The sequence below is a fragment of the Engraulis encrasicolus genome, chromosome 14, assembly GCF_034702125.1.
Source record: "Engraulis encrasicolus isolate BLACKSEA-1 chromosome 14, IST_EnEncr_1.0, whole genome shotgun sequence".
NCBI classification, from domain to species: domain Eukaryota; kingdom Metazoa; phylum Chordata; class Actinopteri; order Clupeiformes; family Engraulidae; genus Engraulis; species Engraulis encrasicolus.
Genome location: NC_085870.1, coordinates 23,460,704 through 23,483,846, shown reverse-complemented (window position 1 = coordinate 23,483,846; position 23,143 = coordinate 23,460,704). Strand labels below are relative to the sequence as shown.

Sequence of the window (23,143 nt, the reverse complement as noted above, 5' to 3'; positions counted from 1 at the left end):
TTGAAACCACATTAAATCCACCACACTAAACGTCATAAACAACAGTCCCTGGTATTCAGCACTGACAAAAATTATTACATTATCGGGCAGTTATTACAGTATCAGGCATTACATGTTTTGGGGACTTTTGTTACATTTTCTGGCGTTATTGCATTATCAGGAAATTATTACATTAGGCTCTACGTATACTCCTGCATTTCCGAGGTTCACATACTGTAAGGGTAATTCCCAATTTCTTCAATACCTTATGAATAAATGCAATGTTATATGAATGTAATCATGTGTATTATAGGAAGTTATAGCTAAATATAACCCCCATATCTTCATCTAAACATCATCCACATCATTCTGTAATACAGCCTTTCATAAGGTAATCTTGGTAATCTTGGACCATCATTAGTATAGGGCAGCTACTTTCATTTGCCAATGGCACAATCAGGGCCTCTGATAGAATTGACTGGGCCCGGGACGAAATCATATGAAAGGTCCCCCCTCTCAATACATACAATGTAATGGGGAGCCAATTCTGGGCCCCCTCTCTCCCTGGGCCCGGGACATCAGACCCGTTTGTCCCCCCTGTCGGCTTACCAGGGCACAATACTACCCTGCGTCCAATCATTAGGCTATTTGTTTGACAGAACCAGGATTGGTGGACATTTAGCCCCTGTGGTCCAAACGGCTTCTTTTTCAGTAAATCTGCAATGCTGTAAAGTATATAATTGACATTCTGTGCATGTTATTAAAGCGTGTGTTCTCTTTTCCCCCTCAGGTTTTGATACCTACTTTACCTCACGTACATTAGAAAACAACAGAAGGAATGTGTGGTTTGCTGAATTCTGGGAAGAAAACTTTGACTGCAAGCTCATGAGTTCCTCAAAGAAAGAAGATACTAGCAGAAAGTGTACAGGTAAGACAAACATATTGTACATTCAAGACTGTGATACGCCAGAGCTATATATGGATGCTACAGTAAGTAGCCTACATTACATTATATGGCATTACATTTAGCTGACACTTTTATCCAAAGCGACTTACTGTCCTTGCGAGGTTTTGCTTACAGTCCCTGTAGCGATGTAGGATTACGCGCCTTGCTCAAGGACATGTCAGACATGATTTGGGGTGTAGGGAGAGGTGAGGGTGGGATCAGTGGTGTAGTCTACTTTTTTATGGTGGGTATACTGTATATTTGAGCATTATTTGAAGTGGGTATACTGTATATATTTGTGTTATTCTTCAAAACAATGGATCAATCAATTTTAAGTGGGTATACTGAAATCCCTGAAATTTAGAAGTGGGTATACTCCGTATACCCGCGCTCTACGTAGACTACCTACACAGTCTCACCCCAAGTAGTCAATTTTTGACTACTCAATTTTTGACACTCCAAGACTGCAATTTTTGACGTCTTGGGTATTCCTTCCACGTCACATTTTGACTATGTCCTCAAAGGCGCCCCCTTGTGGCAGCATAACGTCATTGAGGTTAGGTTTAGGAATAGGTTTAGGGTTAGGCCACATAGTCAAAAGGTGACGTGGAAGGAATACCCAAGACGTCAAAAAATGCCGTCTGGTCCAAGGTAGTCAGAAATTGACTACTTGGGGTGAGACTGCGTTGAGACTACACCACTGGGTGGGATTTTGAACCTGTGGTCAGTTGATCTAAAGACCAACTGTTCATGCCACAATTCTGAGCATTCTGGAACTCAAGAAATACTTTGGTTCCGAAAATAACTGGAGAGGCGATGGACACCAGCACCATTCTGGCCGTTCAGGTGATGAAAGTACCAGTAGACGTCAAATGTAAAAGTAGAAGTAAATTCATAGTGTAAGTACAACTATAGCTTATGATATTACATAGCTGCTACACAATTTATTCAATGGTACCGTATGAGGTAGATAGACTGTGTTGTTACTGAAAAACACTAAAAACCCAACAAGAACCCACCACAAACTTGATCCAACCAGTGCAACCAGAGTCAGCTGATCGTAAGACAAGTACTGCACATAGATCGACTGGTTACTAAGATAAGTGTGTTGGAAGAAAACTGTGATTCTTCCTTTTAGTTTTAGTTTTACTTTTACGTTTGACACTTCTGATGAATAGCTTGTGGGTAAATCCTGTACCTAAGTGAAATGTTTTGCATAGGATACTACTTTACCTTCTCCCTGATGGCAAGAGTGTGAATGAATGCATTAGGGCTGTAACGATATTGTATCGAATCGAGAAATCGCGATACACAGAGTCACGATACCTTATCGTGATACAAAGAGGCAGTATCGTGATACGCTCTTTTAACGTTTTGATACCCATCTGCCCAGAAAACAACCACATGATATGAAGGGATAGTGCTTCCAAGCATTATCATTATTATATAGAAACTTAAAAAAAAAACATTTGTAGCCTCCTGTAACCTATTCTACCTTTTGAATTATCATAGGTTTTATTTATAAAGATTATAATGTTGGCAAATGTAAAATCAAGGAGTGTATCGAACCGTAGGTCATGAATCGTGATACGAACCGAATAGTGAGTTGAGTGTATCGTTATAGCCCTAGAATGCATGGTGTGCTGGAAGAGAGGGGTCAGTGATGATGTTTTGGCTTTCCTAGAAACTCTGGTGTTGAAGTGTGAGGATAAGGTTGGCACATCGCAGCCAATGATTTCAGAGGCCCTGCTTTACTACCCTGACAAGTTGTTGTTTTTCCTGTTGGGTAAAATTGCATTGTCCTTACCTGACACTTTTATCCAAAGCAATTTTCTGTTATTTGGTTATAGCCTCCAGGGAAATGTGGGGTTATAGGTGCCTTGCTGAAGGAAATTTCAGGCACTACCTACCAGCTAGGTGGGATTCGAACCTCACACCATCTGAGCCAAAGACCAAACCCAGACAAACTATTGGGCTACAGCAACCTACTGTACAGTACCACAGCACAAGGTTATGGTAGCACGAAGATTATGCCTGCTTGACTGACCCCAAAATTTCCTCAGCTGACGGGCGAAGTGTAATCTCTGATGGAGCTTTAGTGATGGGACTGGTATTCAGTTTCCATGACAGCAACTAATGTGAAAGGAGTAACACTGAGCGGTGCTGACAGTGAATCCTACCCACTCATACCCAGCTGTCAACCATTCATACGACGTGGTCTTGGACCCTCACAGGGGACTTTCTGAAATGTTCACTGATTTGACATCTATTGTGGATTCTTCTTACCATTAGTTGAAGGAGAGGATTGTGCACATTCCAAGAAAAGGTGCAGGATGAAGGCCAACTGTAGTTTTCAAAGTGAGGAGTCCGCACACTTAAAATCCTTTTTGTCTGTTGGATTATGTTTCGACTTCAACAGCCTTCATCACATTCTCTGACAGATTCTTCAGATTCTTCTTCTTACCATACCTTATCAAACACAGCAGTCTTAAATATTTAGTCTGCCCTTACCAGTGTTTCAGTCATAATGTCCCAATGAGACTGGTTTGTTTTTTTGCGTCACATGTTAAACAATCATTAGGGCCTCTGGACACCGGTCCCGACTGACAGCACTGCGGAGAACTATCGGTTCTGGGTATTTTGGTTAACTCACCCCCACACAATGGCGAAGACATTCTAGGCTATAAACAATGAATGGTCAATTTCATCACGGCAGAGCATGGACAAACAAGGGGTGGCTCCAACAACAATAGAGGTCTTCCGCGATCGGCAGCTGACATCCAGGGGACATCGAGCTGTGCGATTGAAAACAGTGGAATCGAACGTTAGCCAAGCAGTGCTCAGAACTTTGTCATAAACAGTATGCAGAGGCCCTTATGCTCTTTTGGGAAATTATATCCAAATGCAGCCAATGTAGAGCATTGTTGTAGTCAGTGTGGAGGGGTAATAATCATTATATTTCACCAAGCTAGTATCTAACCACAGGGCTTTTAATGTAAATTACCAAACAATAGCTTTAATTAACTTACTTGTTTTTTACACAACTGGCTTACTGCTCAATACCTGTTTGATACAGTATATCACGAAAGTGAATACACCCCTCACAGTTTTGCAGATTTTTGAGTATATCTTTTCATAGGAAAGCATTACAGAAATGTAACTTTGACACAATGATTAGTGACCTTTTAACAACATATTTAACCGCTTAAATTTCTTGTTCACTCAGAAAAAAACTAAATACAGCCATTAATGTTTGAACATGTACTCACAAAAGTGAGTACACCCCAGATTAAAATCCGGTAGAGAAGGGGCTATGTTGGCTCGAATCGTCTCGAAATGAAACGAAATGAAAAGGGATGACAAGGGAGGTCATCAGTGTGCGTTTCAACCTTTCTTTGTTTACTTGTTTACTATTGTTTACTTTCGTGATATACTGTATATGTATATGTATAACCAGGAGCCTATTTAAAGTGATACTGTCCCATTTTGGAAATGAGCTCATATTACACCTCCCCTTGAGTTAAATAGTTCTCTGAGTATGGCGGTACAAATTTTTACCTTATTTTTGTGCACAGACGCGTTTCGGCATGTGCCTTCCTCAGTGTGCAAAGGCACACGCCGAAACGCGACTGCGCACAAAAAATAAAGAAAACAATTTATGCAAGGTGCACCCCCCTTTTCTTAGAATCTAAGTATTTATTTGGGCCAGCACCCTTAAAAGTTATCAAGAAACCTGAGTGAAGCCTGCTACCCATCATACTTGGTGCAAATGTTACCTTTATTTTTCTAGCAGTTAACATTGAGTCCTATGAGACCAGCTGGCGGCTAACTGGTCCCATAGGACTCCATGTTAACTGCTAGCTTGAGGTAAAATTTGCACTGCCGTACTCAGAGAACGGTTGAAAGTACAGGAGAAAGGTAAAACTCAATTATTTAACTCAAGGGGAGGTGTAATATGAGCTTATTTCCAAAAATGGGACAGTATCACTTTAAAGAGGACAACAGAACTCCTGACACTGATGAATGCATTCTTGCACTTCAACATTACACTATCTCTGCTATGAAAAACATCTACTGTACTTCATCCTAGGTTAAAAAAAAAGGATTATCTCGCTGGTATCCCCTACTCCCTTCTACAGTATAATAATTTCCAAAGCACATTAAATCTTTGATTATAAATGCGAAAAACTGATAGTAACTGATACTGTCACAGAAAAATCGCAGAGAAGTATTCTTTTCAACAGGTTTTATCATTTTTATGTCCGATCTGCCACTACTTCCTTACCTCGCTCGGCATAGGGTAGTAGTAACGATTCTAAATTCCAGCAGTATCACCCTTGGTAGGCTACAGTAATGGTGGCATACCATTGCCTTCCCCCTATTGTCCCTCTCATCATCATTAGCAAAGAGGTCGCCAGGAGGAGATACAGGAATCGGCAACAGAACAACACAAACATTTCTGTAACCTTTTCTGGTTTCCGTAGCCCTACCTCACCCCACATTCCACCCCACACAGCAACACAAACATTTCTGTAACCTTTTCCGGTTTCCATGGTACACTGTCTTCCACCCACCCTACCTACCCCACGTTCCACGCCACAATTCACCTCACCTCCCAACACACCTCCCACCCCACATCCCACCTCACCTCCAACCCCACATCCCACCTCACCTCCCACCCAACTAACATATTATCGTGCCAGTCAGCCTCCCACCTCCATCTGATTACTGGCAGCAAGTTGTAATCAGCCACATCTGGTTGCAAATCAGTCCATTACACATTTGCAAGGTATTGACGCTCACACAAATAAGAAATCCATGACCCCTGTTCGCCGCCACTACCCCCCACCCACACACACACACACCCGCACCCTCGCCTCACCCCACCATACACAGTGACTGACAGCAATGCTCTCAGCAGGAAATATGTATGAATATGAATGTTTGAATATAAATGTGCTTTTGTTTGTCACATTATTTCCATGTGTCTCGCCTCTCGTCTTTCTATTCTCTACTTGTCTGATCTGCCTCATGTTGATTTCAGTATTATTACTACTGTATGGCTTTGATTTGACTTGTATTCATTGTATTCATTCATAGCTGCATCACCTACAGTATACTGTAGATGTGTTAAATGTAATGGTTAGCTTGCATTTGGGTAGTAAATTGATCATTTAACATCTATATTTATATCTCATCATGTGCCATAACATTTCAGTGTTATTAGTTACTTTATTTTACTTATTTCCAGGTATAGTCAACTCCTTCCCTTATTGGTTAGAGCAGGGGTGGGGAACCTACCGGTATGTCTCGAATCCGAGGGGTCTGGTGTAAAGGTGACCACCTTCAATATAGGCCTAAAGTGGAGGGGGAAATCCTGGTTTGTGTTCATAGTACGGCAGCTGGAGGACTTTATAAAATTTGAAGTGGCCCCTCGAATGAAAAAGGTTTCCCACCCCTGGGTTAGAGAATAAGTAGGCTTTTACACACTCCATCTCACATTGTCAACGCATCAACAGTCACTCAAATAAGACGTAGAAATACATGGCATTGTTTTAGAGGGGGATGATTTTTGACCATTTTCTTTGAGGGGGGTGATTTTTGACCACTTTCATTGTAGGGGGGATGGCATCCCGTAGTTAGAGAGAAAAACATGCACATCCGTCTCAAAAAGATTGGGTGCAGGACCAGCAAAAATACCATGAAAAAACTGAAAGAAAAAATTGTCTGATGAAGGGCATGCTGCCCGAAAAGTCACATTAAAAAAGAGCAACGGGAGCTTGGTGCCACGGACTTTTCGGTCAGTTTTTTCATGGGATGGCATCCCGCCACCCCCCTACAACTGGAGCCCTGCCTACAACACTTGCAGATACAAAGTGCACAGGAAATATACAGAACTAAGTGCATATGCCAAGTAGGGTTAGTCATGAATATGAATGTGTTTTGTTTATGTGTTATGTGTTTTTCTTTCACTTGTCTCTTGTCATTACAGGCCTGGAAAGAATAGGACAAGACTCTAAGTATGAGCAAGAAGGCAAAGTTCAGTTTGTGATCGATGCTGTGTATGCCATGGCCCATGCTCTCCACAACATGCAGAAGGATCTCTGCCCTGATTTCTCAGGGATCTGCACTGACATGGAGACCGCAGGAGGGAAGAAACTTTTGAAATATATCCGAACCATCAGCTTCAATGGTGAGTTACCATGAAACAAGCTTTCGTTTTATCACACTGAATATATTTTGAAGGATTTTGCACGAAGACCATAATATAGATGTACATAACATGAAGAACTAGGGCTGGGACTTTATTAAAATGTATTTATTTATCTATTAGCACTAATACATACAATGTATAAGTAACTTGTAAGGCATGTACTAAGCAAACGCTAAGGCCTACTAGGTCCTTACTAAGGTTAAACGGGTAATAAATCCCTTATTGTGCATGAACAAGACATTTGCGAATATATGCCTAACAAATGTTTGATTTTGCTTTGTACATGCCTTACAAGTTACTTATACAGGCACATTGTATGTATTAGTGCTAATAGATGTATCCCTAAAATAAAGTGTTACAAATTTTTAATCAAATTAATCTATAGGCTTTGGAATTAATTAATCGCATTAATCACATTTTAAACGCATTTAAATATCTGACTTGAGAACAGTGGGAAAAAAAATGTTCACATGGATTTTGAATGATTACAATAAATAAGCTTCATCTAAAAATATGATTCATTTTTAAAAGAAGAAAGAACTCTTCTCAATTTCAGCAGGCTGTTCACCATCAGGCGTAATACTGCCCTCCACTGGTCTAATCCAGAACTATGTAGCTATATTATACTACAATTCATTTTTTTAATCGCGTTAATTAATTAATCAAATCACGTGATTAATTGATCGAAATTAACACGTTAATGTCCCAGCCCTACGAAGAACATAAACAAAAAAGCCAACGACCTCTCAAGAGACCAAAACATTTTCATTTTTAGTGGTGGTGGTGGCAAAGACATATACCCTATAGCTGTAGTGGTCAAGCTATCCTTGACTCACTTGCCAACGCCAAAAGACACAGCATTTTTTTTTGTTCCAACCCTGACAGGGTTCAATAGGCACAATTTACACTGTGTTTCAATATTTTAACATACGTACTCCAACTTTCACCCCAAAAAGGTATACAATATCAACACCTTACGATGCGCACTGCAGTGAGATGATTCAAAGGGGTGGTCAATTTAGCTGTAGAATTGTGACAAGATGCAGAACTGAAAAACTAGTCTGCTGTTGAGTGTGAGTCTTCAATCTTGTTAATAGTCATTCCTGGCATGGAATTATGACGCTGTCTACCTAAGGGCAGTCATGGGTAAGTGGTTAGATCGTCAGACTTGTAGCCCAAAGGTTGCCGGTTCGACTCCCGACCCGCCAGGTTGATGTTGGTAGCAATTAACCAGTGCTCTCCCCCATCCTCCTCCATGACTGAGGTACCCTGAGCATGGTACCGTCCCGCCGCACTGCTCCATTGGGGGATGCCCCCTTACACAGATGTGGCGTAAATGCAATTTCGTCGTGTGCCGTGTTCACTTTTGTGCTCTGTTACAGTTGGAGTTTCCCAGTTGGGCTTTTTAATTTTATTGCGGAATTTGTCCTCTGTGGGGGCCTACAGCAACACGGCCCTGGATATACTAGAGCAGAGCTGAGGTGATGAGGTGGTTCTTGGCAGGGCTGGATTGGCCATCTGGCATACCTGGCATTTCTCGGTGGGCCCCTATTTTCAGAAATGAAAAAAATTATTATTATTATTATTATTTTTACATTTCTGAAAATAGGGGCCTACGAGGGTGTAGGGCCCACCGGTGAGTCAGTTTTGCCCCGCTAATTATGAGGGGGCCCTTTAAGCCAAAAGTGCCCAGGTCCTATTACTCCCCAGTACAGCCCTGGGGACCGACGTCCCCATCTGCCAACCATGGCTGACCACCTCAGTCCACCTCAGACGCGTTTGGATCAGGGCTGGGCTCATCATCAGATTAGAGAAATGACACAGCAACTAAAATAGGGAACAACGGAGGCAACACAGAGACAAAACCACCTGACAAGGCAAAAGCTAAGGAGACACAGAAATAACAAAAGATGACAGCACCGAACATACATTGAGAAAAATGCATTGGTACACAGTCAGGGATAACAGCAAATATGTTCAGATAAGTGCAAAAAAAGATCAAGAGAGGAAGACCAGGTGCAACAAAGGTGCAACACAGCAGATACACATCCAGACTGAAAATACATTGTCTGAAATGCCTATGTGTATTTTATTCCTTTAGCTGAGTTTTATCTGTGCTTTTTTGGTTTGTTTGACCTTGTTTTCTTGTTTGTTTTTATTTTTATCTGCCCTGTCCGATGTGGCTTTTGGACGCCTGATTCTGGCAAATACACTGAGTTGAATTGAATTGAGTTAATGTAGCCCCTTAATGCACGCCATATCTCCAGTGGCACCCTGTAATAATCATTGAAAAGTTAACTACCTATAGTACTACAATATTATGACACAACACGGGGCATTCAGTAATGCACTACGACTTAGAGCCATTCTGGTAACAGCAAATGTATAACGCCGAATCTTAAAGGGTTAAGCACACAGATAGGAGTGTCAAGTGTCATTAATTGACCGATTCCAAGCCACGACCTATTTGGTGCGTCATAATGCAGCTGTCGAGAACCCTCGGACAACCTCAGACAACTTGTAGGCAGAGGAGCGGTCAAACTGCTATTCCAGTATTCAGAGTAGGCTAAATAGAAATTAAAAAATAGGAATAAACAGCCATTTATTGCCATTACACTCAGTAAAATGGCATTTTAAGCCTCCATAAGGTGTAGCCTAGCCTAGGCTACACTAGCCTAAGGTATTTATAAATACAGTAAATAGGCTATATAAATAAATAAATATAAAATGTGTAGGTATTCATCACGGTGAAAAGGCTTGTGTAGGTTTAATGTAAAAGTGATTGCAGACATCCCGACCTTGTTAACAATAACTATTTTCATACCGTTCCCCTCACTTGACTATCTTTGCTGGCACTGATCCTACTGAGAGGACCCACCAGCACAATGCACTCCACCATCTGCCCTACTAACCCCCTGTATGTGTCCTCCCTGTGTGTGTGTGTGTGTGTGTGTGTGTGTGTGTGTGTGTGTGTGTGCGTGCGTGCGTGCGTGCGTGCGTCCGTGCGTCCGTGTGTGTGTGCTCTTCCTGTCTTTGTAACCTTTTTGAATAGCACTAGCTGAGTGCGAAGAATGCAATATCAATTTCATATTTTTACAAACATGCTGTGTATAACACGATCTCCATAATGTCAATATTTGTTTTATTCTGCAGGAAGTGCTGGCACATCTGTGACATTTAACCGTAATGGTGACGCACCAGGAAGATACGACCTCTTCCAGTACCAAGCCAACAGCAACAACACCCTTGGCTACAGAAATATAGGCCAATGGATGGACAATTTACAACTTAACGTAAGCCTGGACTTCTCCATTAAGTTTCTCTTTCGAAGTTAAGATCAAGAAGCTTCATAAGCCCTGTGACATTACTGTTGACCAGTTAGCACAGGTTATGGCACACATTGTTTTCTATGAATACAAAATTACATTTTATCTGGATGCATTGGCTCTTCTCAACATTAAGTAAGAGGTGCAGGAGGAAAATATATAGATGAGAAAGTAGTGTAGTGTAGAAGTCTGCACACTGGAACTCCAACCAAACTGATTATTCAAAACACACAACATTTTGGGCCCTGTCATGGTCTAACGGTAGGGCACTGGGTTACTACACCGGCGACCCGGGTTCGATTCTGGCCCGGGTCATTTGCAGATCCATCCCCGTCTCTCTCTCCTCACTCATTTTTTTTCCAACCATCAAACTCTACTTCAGCCATGCTATTGTGGTCAGCAGATGCCATTTAATAGCTTCTGTTCCGGTGAACTGAGATCCGGGACCTCATTGCAGAAACTTCCTGAGTCTGAAATCCTACCCTTTTATGTTAGGGACTCAAGCAAAGGGAAGATCTTAACTACTATTGTAGAAACAATTCCTAACCCGTAGACCTAGACAGAATCCTTAATATCCCTACCATTCATTGCACCCTGATCTCACAGAATTCCGTGGAATGGACACTGACCTTTGGGAACCACGAAATCTGTGTCAGTTTCATGGCTTTTGCCAAAATTCTGTGCTATGATCACGGAAGTGTTTACTGTGATGGATTCACAGAAGTGCCTTTTATAAAAGAAATACCCTTATCTTCAGATACAGTAGGACAGGGAAGATAAGAATACTTTTTTGTTTTAATACTGGTTGTAAATGGAAACATTTGCTCTCTTGCCCTGCAGATTGAGGACATGCAGTGGCCTAATGGAGAACAGCAGATTCCCATCTCCGTCTGCAACCTGCCGTGCAAAACCGGCGAGCGGAAGAAGATGGTCAAAGGGATGCCGTGCTGCTGGCACTGCGAACTCTGCGACGGTTACCAGTACCAATACGACGAAACCTCCTGCAGGCTCTGCGCCTACAACAAGCGCCCGAACGCCAACCGCACCGAATGCGAACCGATCCCCATCGTCAAGCTGGAGTGGCACTCCCCCTGGGCGGTCATACCCGTGTTCCTCGCCATGCTGGGGATCATCGCCACCATATTCGTCATGGCGACATTCGTCCGCTACAACGACACGCCCATCGTGCGGGCGTCCGGCCGGGAGTTGAGCTACGTGCTGCTGACGGGCATCTTCCTCTGCTACATCATCACCTTCATCATGATCGCCAAACCTGACGTCGGTGTCTGCTCCTTCCGACGGATCTTCTTAGGCCTGGGCATGTGCATAAGCTACGCCGCCCTGCTGACAAAAACCAACCGCATCTATCGCATCTTCGAAGAGGGCAAAAAGTCGGTGACGCCACCAAAGTTGATCAGCCCCACCTCTCAGCTAGCCATAACCTCCAGCCTTATATCCATCCAGCTGCTGGGCGTGTTCATCTGGTTCGGCGTCGACCCGCCCAATGCCGTGATAGATTACGACGAGCAGAAAACCATAAACCCTGACAGGGCCCGGGGCGTCCTCAAATGTGACATCACGGACCTGCAGATCATCTGCTCTCTGGGATACAGCATCCTGCTGATGGTGACCTGCACGGTGTACGCCATCAAGACCCGGGGCGTACCCGAGAACTTCAATGAGGCCAAGCCAATTGGCTTCACTATGTACACAACGTGCATAGTTTGGCTTGCCTTTATTCCCATATTCTTTGGCACAGCACAATCTGCAGAGAAGGTAAGAGGATAAAAATTGGCGTTTATTAATATAAGATGAAGTTGATGAACATACGTATGAAACCTGTGGATGTGATCTTGCTAATGACAGCCTGCCATTAGATACAGTAGTTTGAAAATGTGAAAATACTGTATGTATGGGGTCCTCAGAAATTTGGGATGTCAAAATGGGGTCACATGCCAAAAAAGGATAGGAAGGAACCACTGGCATAAACGTAGCGCATTGTGATATGTGATCTTCACAAATAAACATTGTGATATGTGATCTTCTGTGTACTGAATATGAGGCCAAATAATGTAAAGTAGCCTGAATAGAGCTCACACTGATATCAATCAACCTGCTTTGTATATTCTGGCAGATTTCATGATGGCATTACATTACATTACACTTAGCTGACACTTTTACTAATCCCAAAGGAAATTAAGGTGTCTGCCAGCTTACATAAAGGCAAAAACCTATACACATTATTGCACATTAAACATAGAGCACACGCTTGACTACAATCAGCCTTCCAGCTGTTCACTCACACACACACACACACACACACACACACACACACACACACACACACACACACACACACACACACACACACACACACACACACACACACACACACACACACACACACACACACACGGGGTATTGGTTACAGTCCACGGAGACATGTGGGGTTCGGTGCCTTGCTCAAGGGCACTTCAGCCATGGATGGAAGTAGGGAGAGGTCAGGTGGGATTCGAACCTACAACCCCCAGATTGAAAGACCAACTCCCTAACCATAGCCACTGCTGCCACGTAGTCATAAATCACTTTTTATTTACATAAGCGACTTGTCCATAGTGTTTATATTCTTATCAGGGTTGAGGTTTATAGGTAAATCTGAAGTCAAAGTATTTCTCAAAACAGGAACACAAAAATGCAGTTGATCCGTCTTGGTTGTCAACTGGATTAGTGTTCGCAAAAATGCCTTTAATCATCTGTAAACAAACAGATTTCAGTAAGTCACAGACAGGACACACATGGTTGATTTTTTGGGACTGCTAAAAAAGCATAAAATTCAGCCAAGGCTTTGTCACCAGGCCACACTTTCATAAAAGTGCATAAGCCGTGTATTTTTCCCAATTCAATTTGCAGTGTGCCAAATTTCAAAGACATAGGAAATCAGACCTCCACAGTGAAAAAAAAGATCAAAACTTGGCGTATGAAGTAGGCTACCAAATTGGTATTCTGATCGCTACACCAAAGAGACAGGCTCATTGATGTGACAACTAACAAACTTCTTGGCCAATCCATCACTACTAGGGTTGGAGTCCAAATTTCACAGAAAATTCAATTAAATGAAAAAAATGTTTTCTGCTTTGAAAAGTGCTGATAACAAATATTGTGACAACAGAGTACAGCCAGAGTACAATGGAATGGGTGTAGGGAGGGACAGGGGTGGTTGGGATGCAGGTCTTTGTGAGAAATAATCAGGGAGTTTGTATTGTGCAGGATTTTTACTACAAACCCCAACTCCGATGAAGTTGGGACGTTTGGTAAACAGTGAATAAAATCAAAATGCTATCATTTTCAAAACATTCAATCTATTCATTAGATGGAGAATAGTGAAAAGACAACATATTAAGTGTTAAAACCGAGAAAAAATATTGTTTTGGGGGACATATGTACTCATTTCTAATTTGATAAATCCAACACGTCTCAAAAGAGTTGGGACGGGGATCAGTGAAATTTAGTAAACATCCAAATAAGATAAAACAACAAAGAAGAACATTTCAAAATGAATTGTACTGACGGACAATATAGGTGTCCAGGTATAAGATCATCACAGAGAGGCTGAGTCACTCAGAATTAAAGATGCAAAGGGAATAATTACCACCAGTTACTACCAGTTATTACATACATTTTTGAATTCCCTTTGATTTACCACGATTGAGTGTATATAAGACATATTTTTGTTAATAAAATCATTGTATAGGTTCATGACATCATGAAATATATATTGGCTGTAGTCTCACTCTAATTCCTGGAGTGCTAGAGCTATTGAAAATTGACCATATTAAGAATGCTTAATGCATGAAAATGACACAGGGGTTTAACATTCTCCTAAGCACCTGAGCTCACTTGAAATAGACCCAGAAGACATGGGAAACTGTCCTTTGCTTACAGAAGTCAGCAGAAGTTGTAGAAGTCCATTCTTTTTGACAATAATAGAGCATTGCACATCCTGTGCTACAGTGAAAATGGACCATCCAACTTGTGTTAGTGCTAGCTTCAAAAGTCAGCCTCCATGATGGCATGCGGATGCAGTAGTGCATTGGTTAAGATGTTCTCACTCATCTGTAGAGTTAAATACAGTGCTGAATGGTATAAATGGGTTTTAAACAGCATGAAAAGCCACTCATGCATTATATTTTGAAGGGAGATCTTCGATTACTGCCACATAGTAAGGTCAAATTGCATTCTCTACTATGTTTTAACAGTTTGGCTCCATCATAAGGACCAGCATGTGATAAAATGGTGGGTTTTTGGTCAAGACCTATCACACTGTAAGCACTACAGAAAGGAAAACATTGCAAAACATGACAAGGAATACACCCACCATTTAAGCTGGTGAAATCATGTCCAAGATAGGAATTAACACTGTTTTTTTATATAAAATCATCTCATCGGTTAATGTATTTAACTTATAAGTGTTGTCTTTTGTTTTGTTTTTAGTCTTCCTCGACATTTGCTGCCATTTATTGTCCCCGTCCCAACTCTTTTGAGACGTGTTGGATTTCTCAAATTAGAAATGAGTACATATGTCCCCCAAAACAATATTTTTTCTCGGTTTTAACACTTAATATGTTGTCTTTTCACTATTCTCCATCTAATGAATAGATTGAGTGTTTTGAAAATGATAGCATTTTGATTTTATTCACTGTTTACCAAACGTCCCAACTTCATCGGAGTTGGGGTTAGTAGTTAGCAACCAAAATGTAAGATACCCAATCATAAATACAGTCCTTTTAAACCCATTTCACATAACATTTAACTCTTTTTTTTACAGGGAGAGGCTTTGTTGACAATGTTTTATGACCTAAATGACCTAAATTGTTAAGCTTTAATATTTATCTATCCTTAAAGTATGATGGCATGAGAGTACTTGGTGAGGGTTTTTGTTTTACATTGGCTGGCATCAATGACATGACAAAACATGAACCATGTCTACATGAATAGGGCCATAAATATCATGATCTAGCCTGCCTACTTTGGATCCCAGATGGAAATTAGCCTTTGTGCTATAATCTGGCACATTTATATATTAATGTATATGCAATGTCCAAAAAAATGTAATTACAAAAGTAAAGTAACATAATGATATATATAATATAGTTGGCTGGTGGTATTATAATCTATGACGAATTAAAATATTCTTGCACTTCTCCTTTTATTTATATATATCAGTGCTCTTCTAACACATTTCACTCAAAACGCTCAAATGCATCTGGTCTATCCAATGAATTCAACCAGTTCGCTACGTCCACATCAAACAAACTTACTGAATTATTGATTGAGTAATGCTCAGCATCATGCAATCATACTTTAAAGAGAGGAAAATATTGCAGATTTTTTTTTTATTGAATAGGTCATGTCTGTGTATAGACTATTTCTTTGCTTAATTTTACACTGGCTTTTGCAGTTGTAAAATGATGGATTGATATGAGGGATTGATATATTATAAATCAGTCCGTTTGTAACACTACATGAATTTTCTCAGTCTTACTGACATAGCTCTAATAAATTGATCATAATATAAGCCCTACGGTAGATGGACATAAAATGACAAATGTTTTGCTTGTACAGTAATGTTATTTCACACATTGACGATAAATTAACTGTGTGATGGTGAGCCCGACCATCACTACGGTTGTGTGTGTGCTTTGCAGTGGTCAAGTTGTAAAATCAAACTAAGGGGGGTGGTCAGAGATGGATTCTGATTATTGGGGGTTCGGGGGTTTCTCCCCCGAGAAAATTTACAAAATGTAGTTGTCAAGCAGTGCAATTTTAACACAATAAGTGAAGAAGGGAGTCCTGTTTTAGAGGGGGATGATTTTTGACCATTTTCATTGAGCTGATGATTTTAGACCATTTTCATTGTATGGGGGGATGGCATCTCCCCCACATCCCCCTGCAACCCGAGCCCTGGTGCTTTGTCATGGCAACAAGCCTAGCTCACCAGTCAGAACACGTGCTTGGTATCCCGGGTTCAAAGTAGAGTGGGGAAGCTCTCCTTCCCTTATAGCTATGAATGGTGTCAGAGGTGTCATGGCTCACCACCGCACAGACACCCCACTGTGTAAGCCAAGCTTCCAAGCTAAGGATCCATAGCACAAACATCCCCAGTAGAGGGTAAAGCATACAGCATGTAAGGCACCTTGGATGAGAGTATATGTAGTACAAGGGTGCACTTCCCAAAGGGGAAGGCAGTGTGATGGTGTGTTCAAAAGAGGAAGACTATGCACATTTCACCTCGCTGAGGTCAGGTGTAGGACAAATAAAAGCGTATCTGATAATAGAAAGAGTTCACTGTACACTGTACACTGAAAGTGTGTAGACTGTACTGTAGCTCCGCTTTGAAGGTTTATTCAAGTCATACAACGTAGTGTTTCGACCTAACATGGATGGGTGGAAGCACAGTGTGGTGATGTGTCTCATCGCTAGCACTGCAGGTCCACTCACACTCTGACTGTCTGTCATACCAATGAGTTGGGCCCTGTCTCTTTGGTGTAGTGGTCAGAGCACATGGTTGATGTCCAGGGTTCAATTAAGCAATATGAACACGGAGAGCGAGGATGCGCCCGAATAGAATGTTGGAGTTCAAAGACATACGATGTATCCAGTGGTGGTGCGCTGTATGTCTTTGAACCCACATTCTACTAGAGTGCATCCTCGCTCTCTGCATTACGTCTGCCCTCTCCATACGCGGAGTGATTTCTACCTGTGATGAGTTTCCGGGGATGATGTCCACCGAGACATCATCCTCCTTACCAACGCGTAGAATGCCAGTAGAACGCGTCTCGTCCAATCAGACATCGCAAAATAAATTGACCGGATCTAACTTTTGTATAAACCCCAGTAGATTGACTCTCCTCCCTTTCTCTTTGACAGGGGTGGGGAACCTATGTCTCGAGGGCTGTTTACGGCCCTTGAAGTCATCTTATCCGGCCCCCAATATAATTTTAATGTTATGCAGTTTCACATGACATATGATATGTTTTGTAAAGGAATCTTAGAAATTAGATTTGCAAAAAAAATAATCAAGTTATAATTTCAGGGGACCTAGTGAAGGTGGGTTTGGTTGTAAAGGTGGCCACCTTCAATATACATGTACTAGGTCTAAAGTGCTGGGGGAAATCCTGGTTTGTGTTCGTAGCACGGCCCTTGGAGGACTTTATAAAATTTGAAGTGGCCCTCAAATGAAAACGGCTCCCAACCCCTGCTCTACTGTATGACCTGAATCAAAATGCTCTCAAAATAGGCTATTACAACTCAACTGTTGAAGGTGACAGCGAAAAGGAAATAATCCTTCTTGCACACTAAGAGATCATTTACAAGAAGGCTACTGTATGCGGATTAGGGTGCATCAAATGCCCCTTGAAAAATAAAATAAACCTTTCCAAAATCCTGCTCTTCTCTTGCAGTAATTGGTTATTTGTACTACCATATGGTCCATGCTCTGTGATCCATGCTAAAGGGTGGCACAATTGTCTTGAAATTTGAATTGCAGTGAAGGGGTATTAGCAGGGTTGGATTGGCCATCTGACATAGCGGGCATTTCCCGGTGGGCCCCTATTTTCAAAAATGTAAAACAAAACAAAAATGTTTTTTTTCCCTACCTTTCTGAAAATAGGGGCCCCTACAAGGGTGTGGAGCCCCTATTTTCAAAAAAAAAAAAAAAAAACATTTATTTTTTATTTTTCAACCTTTCTGAAAATAGGGGTCCACAAGAGTACTGCGCCGCTAATTATGAGGGGCCCCTTTAGGCCAAAAGTGCCCGGGCTCTATTTCTCCCCCAATCCAGTCCTGGGTATTAGGATAGAATCAGAAATGTTTTCAGCCACTAATTTGGCTGCCTTAAGTCATCTGAAGTCATGGATGTCATTTTAGCACGTACAGTTGCTTTATTGACAAAATAATAACCTATATTTGTGTGTGTGTCTCTCTCTCTTTCTCTCTCACCGCCTCTCTCAGCTTTATATCCAGACTGCCACCCTAACCATCTCTATGAACCTCAGTGCATCGGTGGCCCTGGGGATGCTGTACATGCCCAAAGTGTATGTCATTATTTTTCACCCCGAGCTGAATGTACAGAAGCGCAAGCGCAGTTTCAAGGCTGTGGTGACAGCTGCGACCATGTCCTCGCGCCTCTCCCATAAACCAAGTGACAGGCCGAACGGGGAGGCCAAGACGGAGCTGTGTGAGAATGTGGACCCCAACAGTAAGTACTGCACAGTATGCCGTCACATACACTTATATTCTGTGTTAAGTTGCACTACATTAAACTCGCAAAAAAACTGAAGTATACAAAGAGTTATGTACCTGTCAGTACAGTATCAGTTCAAATATTAGTTGAAAAATTGACTGCACACCTTTGAATGCTGAAATAGCCCCAATGTAGGCTACCTATATGGGTTTCCCGTTTTGTAAACATTCCTGTCTTTGTGCCCTGATTGTTGGAAACTGCTGTCATGCTAAAAATGTGCTCACGTGTTTGGCTGCTTAGCATCTTGCCCCTCGTCACAGTGTAAATGTTTGTGAACAGGAAACTTATCTATAGCCCCACTCCTCTCACTATCCTCCAATCCCTCCCAACAATTTCTTCCCAAATCTCTACAACTAGCCCGACATCCAATTTTTGACGTTTGATGATTGAAGTGAAATACGAAGGAAAGAAAGGAGTCATCGGAGCATCTTCAGATGTAGAAGTTAACTTGTTTTATTTGGGAAGTGCCAGTAACGTTTCAACGTTCTCACGTCCTCTTAAGTCTTGGCACTTGCCCAATAAAACAAGTCAACTTCCACATCTGAAGATGCTCCGGTGACTCCTTTCTTTCCCTGCAAATACTAGTCCTTTCCCGTGACACACCAGATTGTGAAGCGTAGGAGCGCGGTGAATATCTCTCTTTTCTATGTGGAGTGAAATAGGCTTTCACAGTTATTAAATGTATGTTAAGAGGGCTATTGGAGCTTGCTACACAAACGTTTCTGAATCTCTCTTCTGAGTCATGCCACTTCTGCCTTTGTTTTTCCGTCTTTCTTTAAGGTCCAGCTGCAAAGAAGAAGTATGTAAGCTACAATGAGCTGGTAATTTAAAAAACTACCACCTTTATTAAGCCTTGTGATGGACACCCGTTCTGCGCTTTTGCCAGAAGAAGCAAATAAAAGGCTTACTGGATTCACGTGATGTGCTACTTTTCTACATCGGAAACTCCAACGGTCAGGCACTTCTCAGAATAAGCCTTTCGTCGGAGGACAGGACAGGACTTGGCTATTCCAGCCTTCATATAAGACCTAAAGAACAAACAAACAAGAAATCACCAGAAAAAAAACAGATACAAATTATAACGCAAGAAAAGAAAAGAAAAGAAAAGAAAAAAAAGAAAAAGTTCTTTAAATGATGACATAAGAGCACTTGCGGTGCCTCTATCCCATTAGTCTATGACACTGGTGGTGTCCTTGAAAGAGATACAAGGTTTGGGTCCAACAGCACTGATACTCTCACAGAAAATATGTGTTGACCCCAGTTATCTCTGGAGAGGGGGCCCATGGCAGCACACAACCCCCACCCCCACCCCCACTCCTTTTTGTCTACCTGTACTTCCAAATTGCAAGTTTCCAAAATTTGTGTAGAACTGTGTGTGGTTATTTTGGCAGTGTTGCCTTTGTTATTTAATCTTAATTTAAGATTACCGTTACTGTTTTAATGATATTTTCCTTGTTTGTTGAATGCACATGATGTTAAAGCCATATTCTTCTCTTTTGAGACATTATGTTTTGAAAAAAAATCCTGTCCTTTCAATTGTTACCATTCTTCAAATCCCTGCCCGAATTACGATAGGTAGCCTTTCCAGTTCATATAGATATTTTAGTATTTTGTGAGGGTTTGTGAACCATCAGCAATGTCAGTGACTACATGAGAGCAACCATTTTTTAAAATCAGATCTAGTTTAATCCAAGTGATTGATGGTGTTTTAACAAGGTGTACATGTTCCAGTTGTCAATGCATGCCTGGTATGTTTGATGTTGCAGTACAGTTTCGAAATCCAGGACTAAGTATTTCACTACAGGGATATTCCGTTCACATGCTCTCAAATGATTTGATGATAGCCTTCACATTTATTTTTTTGATTTCCCTAGATTTCTTCCCTTAACATCTTATCCCTTGAAGCAGAATATGGCTTTAATTGTGTCTTGGAATTTCTTACTGCCCCACAACTATGAAGAGATTGTGAAAATATGAATATATATTTAAAAGAAAATGTGAAAAATAAAAGCATGTATGTTTTATACGGTTTGTAATAAGTATATTCATGTTGCCCTTGCAGCTTATGTGCCAGTATTGTGGGAAATATTTACATTTGGCCACTCATGCAACTATTATGTGGTGTTGTCTAAGAATGTATCAACATAAAATAAAACAGTTTGGATATTTATTTTTTATTATTCCTTCAGAAGCACAACGTTCATTTCATGTTTTGTTTTCTTATTACACCAAATCTCTTTACCTTCAGCCCATAATATCTTCAGTCACCTTGTAATGTGTTGTGTGGTGCACCGAGGTCACATTTATGGAAGGATGATGAATGTGTGGTCAGCTTTGTAAAGCAATGAACTGTGTTGTTCTCGCTAGTTTTTTGTATTTTTAACAGCTCCCTTATGGATGAATTCCCATACAATATGATCTGCGTGAAAAAGCATGTGTAGTACATGACCAAATGACCGCTGAACATTAAGGAAATTTGAAGGAAATACTTAATTTGTTCAATGGGCACATTTCAGTTACGGATTTTTGTCAAATTAGTAAGCATTTTATTATTTATATAGCACATTACATGAAAAACACTAGCAGAGAATACAGGAAGAGTAATAGAGAGAATAGCAGAATGTGCTCTCTTGGATACTAAAGTACCAACAATTTTTTGTTTCTTGTAGAATTATCTCTACAGTACATCAGGATAAGATATTTACATGCCACCATGTTTTAGAATTTGTTGAACTACTGGAATCATAGATTTATAATTTCTCAATGCCATGAAGACCAAGAAATGTCAATACTACGTCCTCCATGATCACACACCAAAGAAGGATGTGGTAGAAAGTCATTTTGCCATTTTGGAAAATGAACCTAGGTACAAGATCCCCAAACTAGTACTACCACAACTGTCAAACCCATGCACAAATGTATTTTAACCACTGGGTACATGCCTGCATAACACTTCAAATATTTATTCCTAATCCTCAGAACGGAAGAAATGTGATCCTAGTAAACTAGATGGACCCAACAATTACCACAACATACATATTTTTGCCTGTGGGTTGGTCTAGCATTTCACCATAGGGGATTTAAAAAAAAATGTGTATGAATCACGCTAAAAATAACTTCCACTGTTATCTTCCACCGTCCTCAGCAGTATAAAGCACTGACCGAATGGGATGAGATAGGAGGGGCACCGGGGTCGACTGAAGAGGGTTTCTGATGGCTGATAAACATGTTGTGGCTCAAGTGTTGTTTTGCAGTAGTGTTTGCAGTGGACATTATCTGACTTTGCGCAGTGCAGTGTGTTTGTGAGAGGTTGATACCAGAGGTACAGTAAACAAAAACAATTAAAAATCACCCAAAAGCTGAATCCAATCCTATTGAAATCCAAATATAATATATCTAACTCCAAATGATAGCCTATTCAACCTGCTGCCTGACTTGTGGTTTTATTACTTTTAAGGTAGGCCTATACATTAATAGGCGTGCCATTGAAGTGGCTGTTCATTAGTTATTGCATTATTATTATTAACAGCAAATGCAGTCCAAACTATTAAAATGTTACATGGGCTAGAGAAATCGGTATTGTGTCAGCCACCCCAGGCAACACATTGGGATAAATCTGGCATTAGTGTGAGGGATGCACAGCACGCACATCCAGTAAAACAGGTGCTGGATCAAACAAAGACGTATAAAAGAAAAAAGAAAAATATGCACACTGATGCTGCTCACCGATTTATTCAACACAACGTTTTGACCTCAAGCCGTCTTCTTCTATAAATCTGTCATTGCCAGGGTTATGTGGCCTGCAGCTTAGAACTGGCAATGCCCAGTAGATCGCCCAGTGCTTTCTGAAATGAAATATTGATGGATGCTGTCTAACATCAGACATTGTTGTACATCTTTATTAACCAATTTTTTTTAAACCCAAACACAAAACATTTTTCAAAGACACACAGAATTTCCTTTGTGATCAATAAAGTATCTGTATCAGTATTATGATTGTTGTTGTTGTTGTTGTTGTTATTGTCTAGTGACAGATTGGAGCAGGCTTCCCCCAACAAGTATTTCTTCTTTTGAGAGTGCTGACCAAAATATTGTAAAACTGAAAAATGAGAAAAGGATGCACCATGCAGGTTCTTTATTATCACACAGACGGGTTTCGGCGTTCTGCTGAGGAAGACAAAACGTCGAAACGCCTCTGTGTAATAATAGCCTAAAGAACCTATGCATGGTACGACCTTTTCTCATTTTTTTAGTGACAGATGTCCAATGAAGTCTGCCCTCTTCACCTGCACAAAACTCACCCAAACAAAAAGGCTAACTTTTACTATGAGGCACAGGAGGCACAAGACATCCTGTCAGGCTGGAACTGAAATCAC

At 41.0% G+C, this 23,143-nt stretch overlaps 1 protein-coding gene across 1 annotated transcript in view; it reads left to right on the top strand.

Moving 5' to 3' along the window:
• The window catches only part of grm7 (glutamate metabotropic receptor 7), a 68,060-nt gene extending 47,123 nt beyond the window's left edge, over positions 1–20,937 (top strand). Inside the window, exons 5-10 of the mRNA XM_063215244.1 lie at positions 770–907; positions 6,918–7,118; positions 10,293–10,432; positions 11,306–12,241; positions 18,476–18,722; positions 19,548–20,937. Of these exons, the coding sequence (XP_063071314.1) occupies positions 770–907; positions 6,918–7,118; positions 10,293–10,432; positions 11,306–12,241; positions 18,476–18,722; positions 19,548–19,597 (1,712 nt within the window). The 3' untranslated portion in view covers positions 19,598–20,937. The remainder of the gene's footprint in view (positions 1–769; positions 908–6,917; positions 7,119–10,292; positions 10,433–11,305; positions 12,242–18,475; positions 18,723–19,547) is intronic.
• The last annotated feature ends 2,206 nt before the right edge of the window (positions 20,938–23,143 follow it).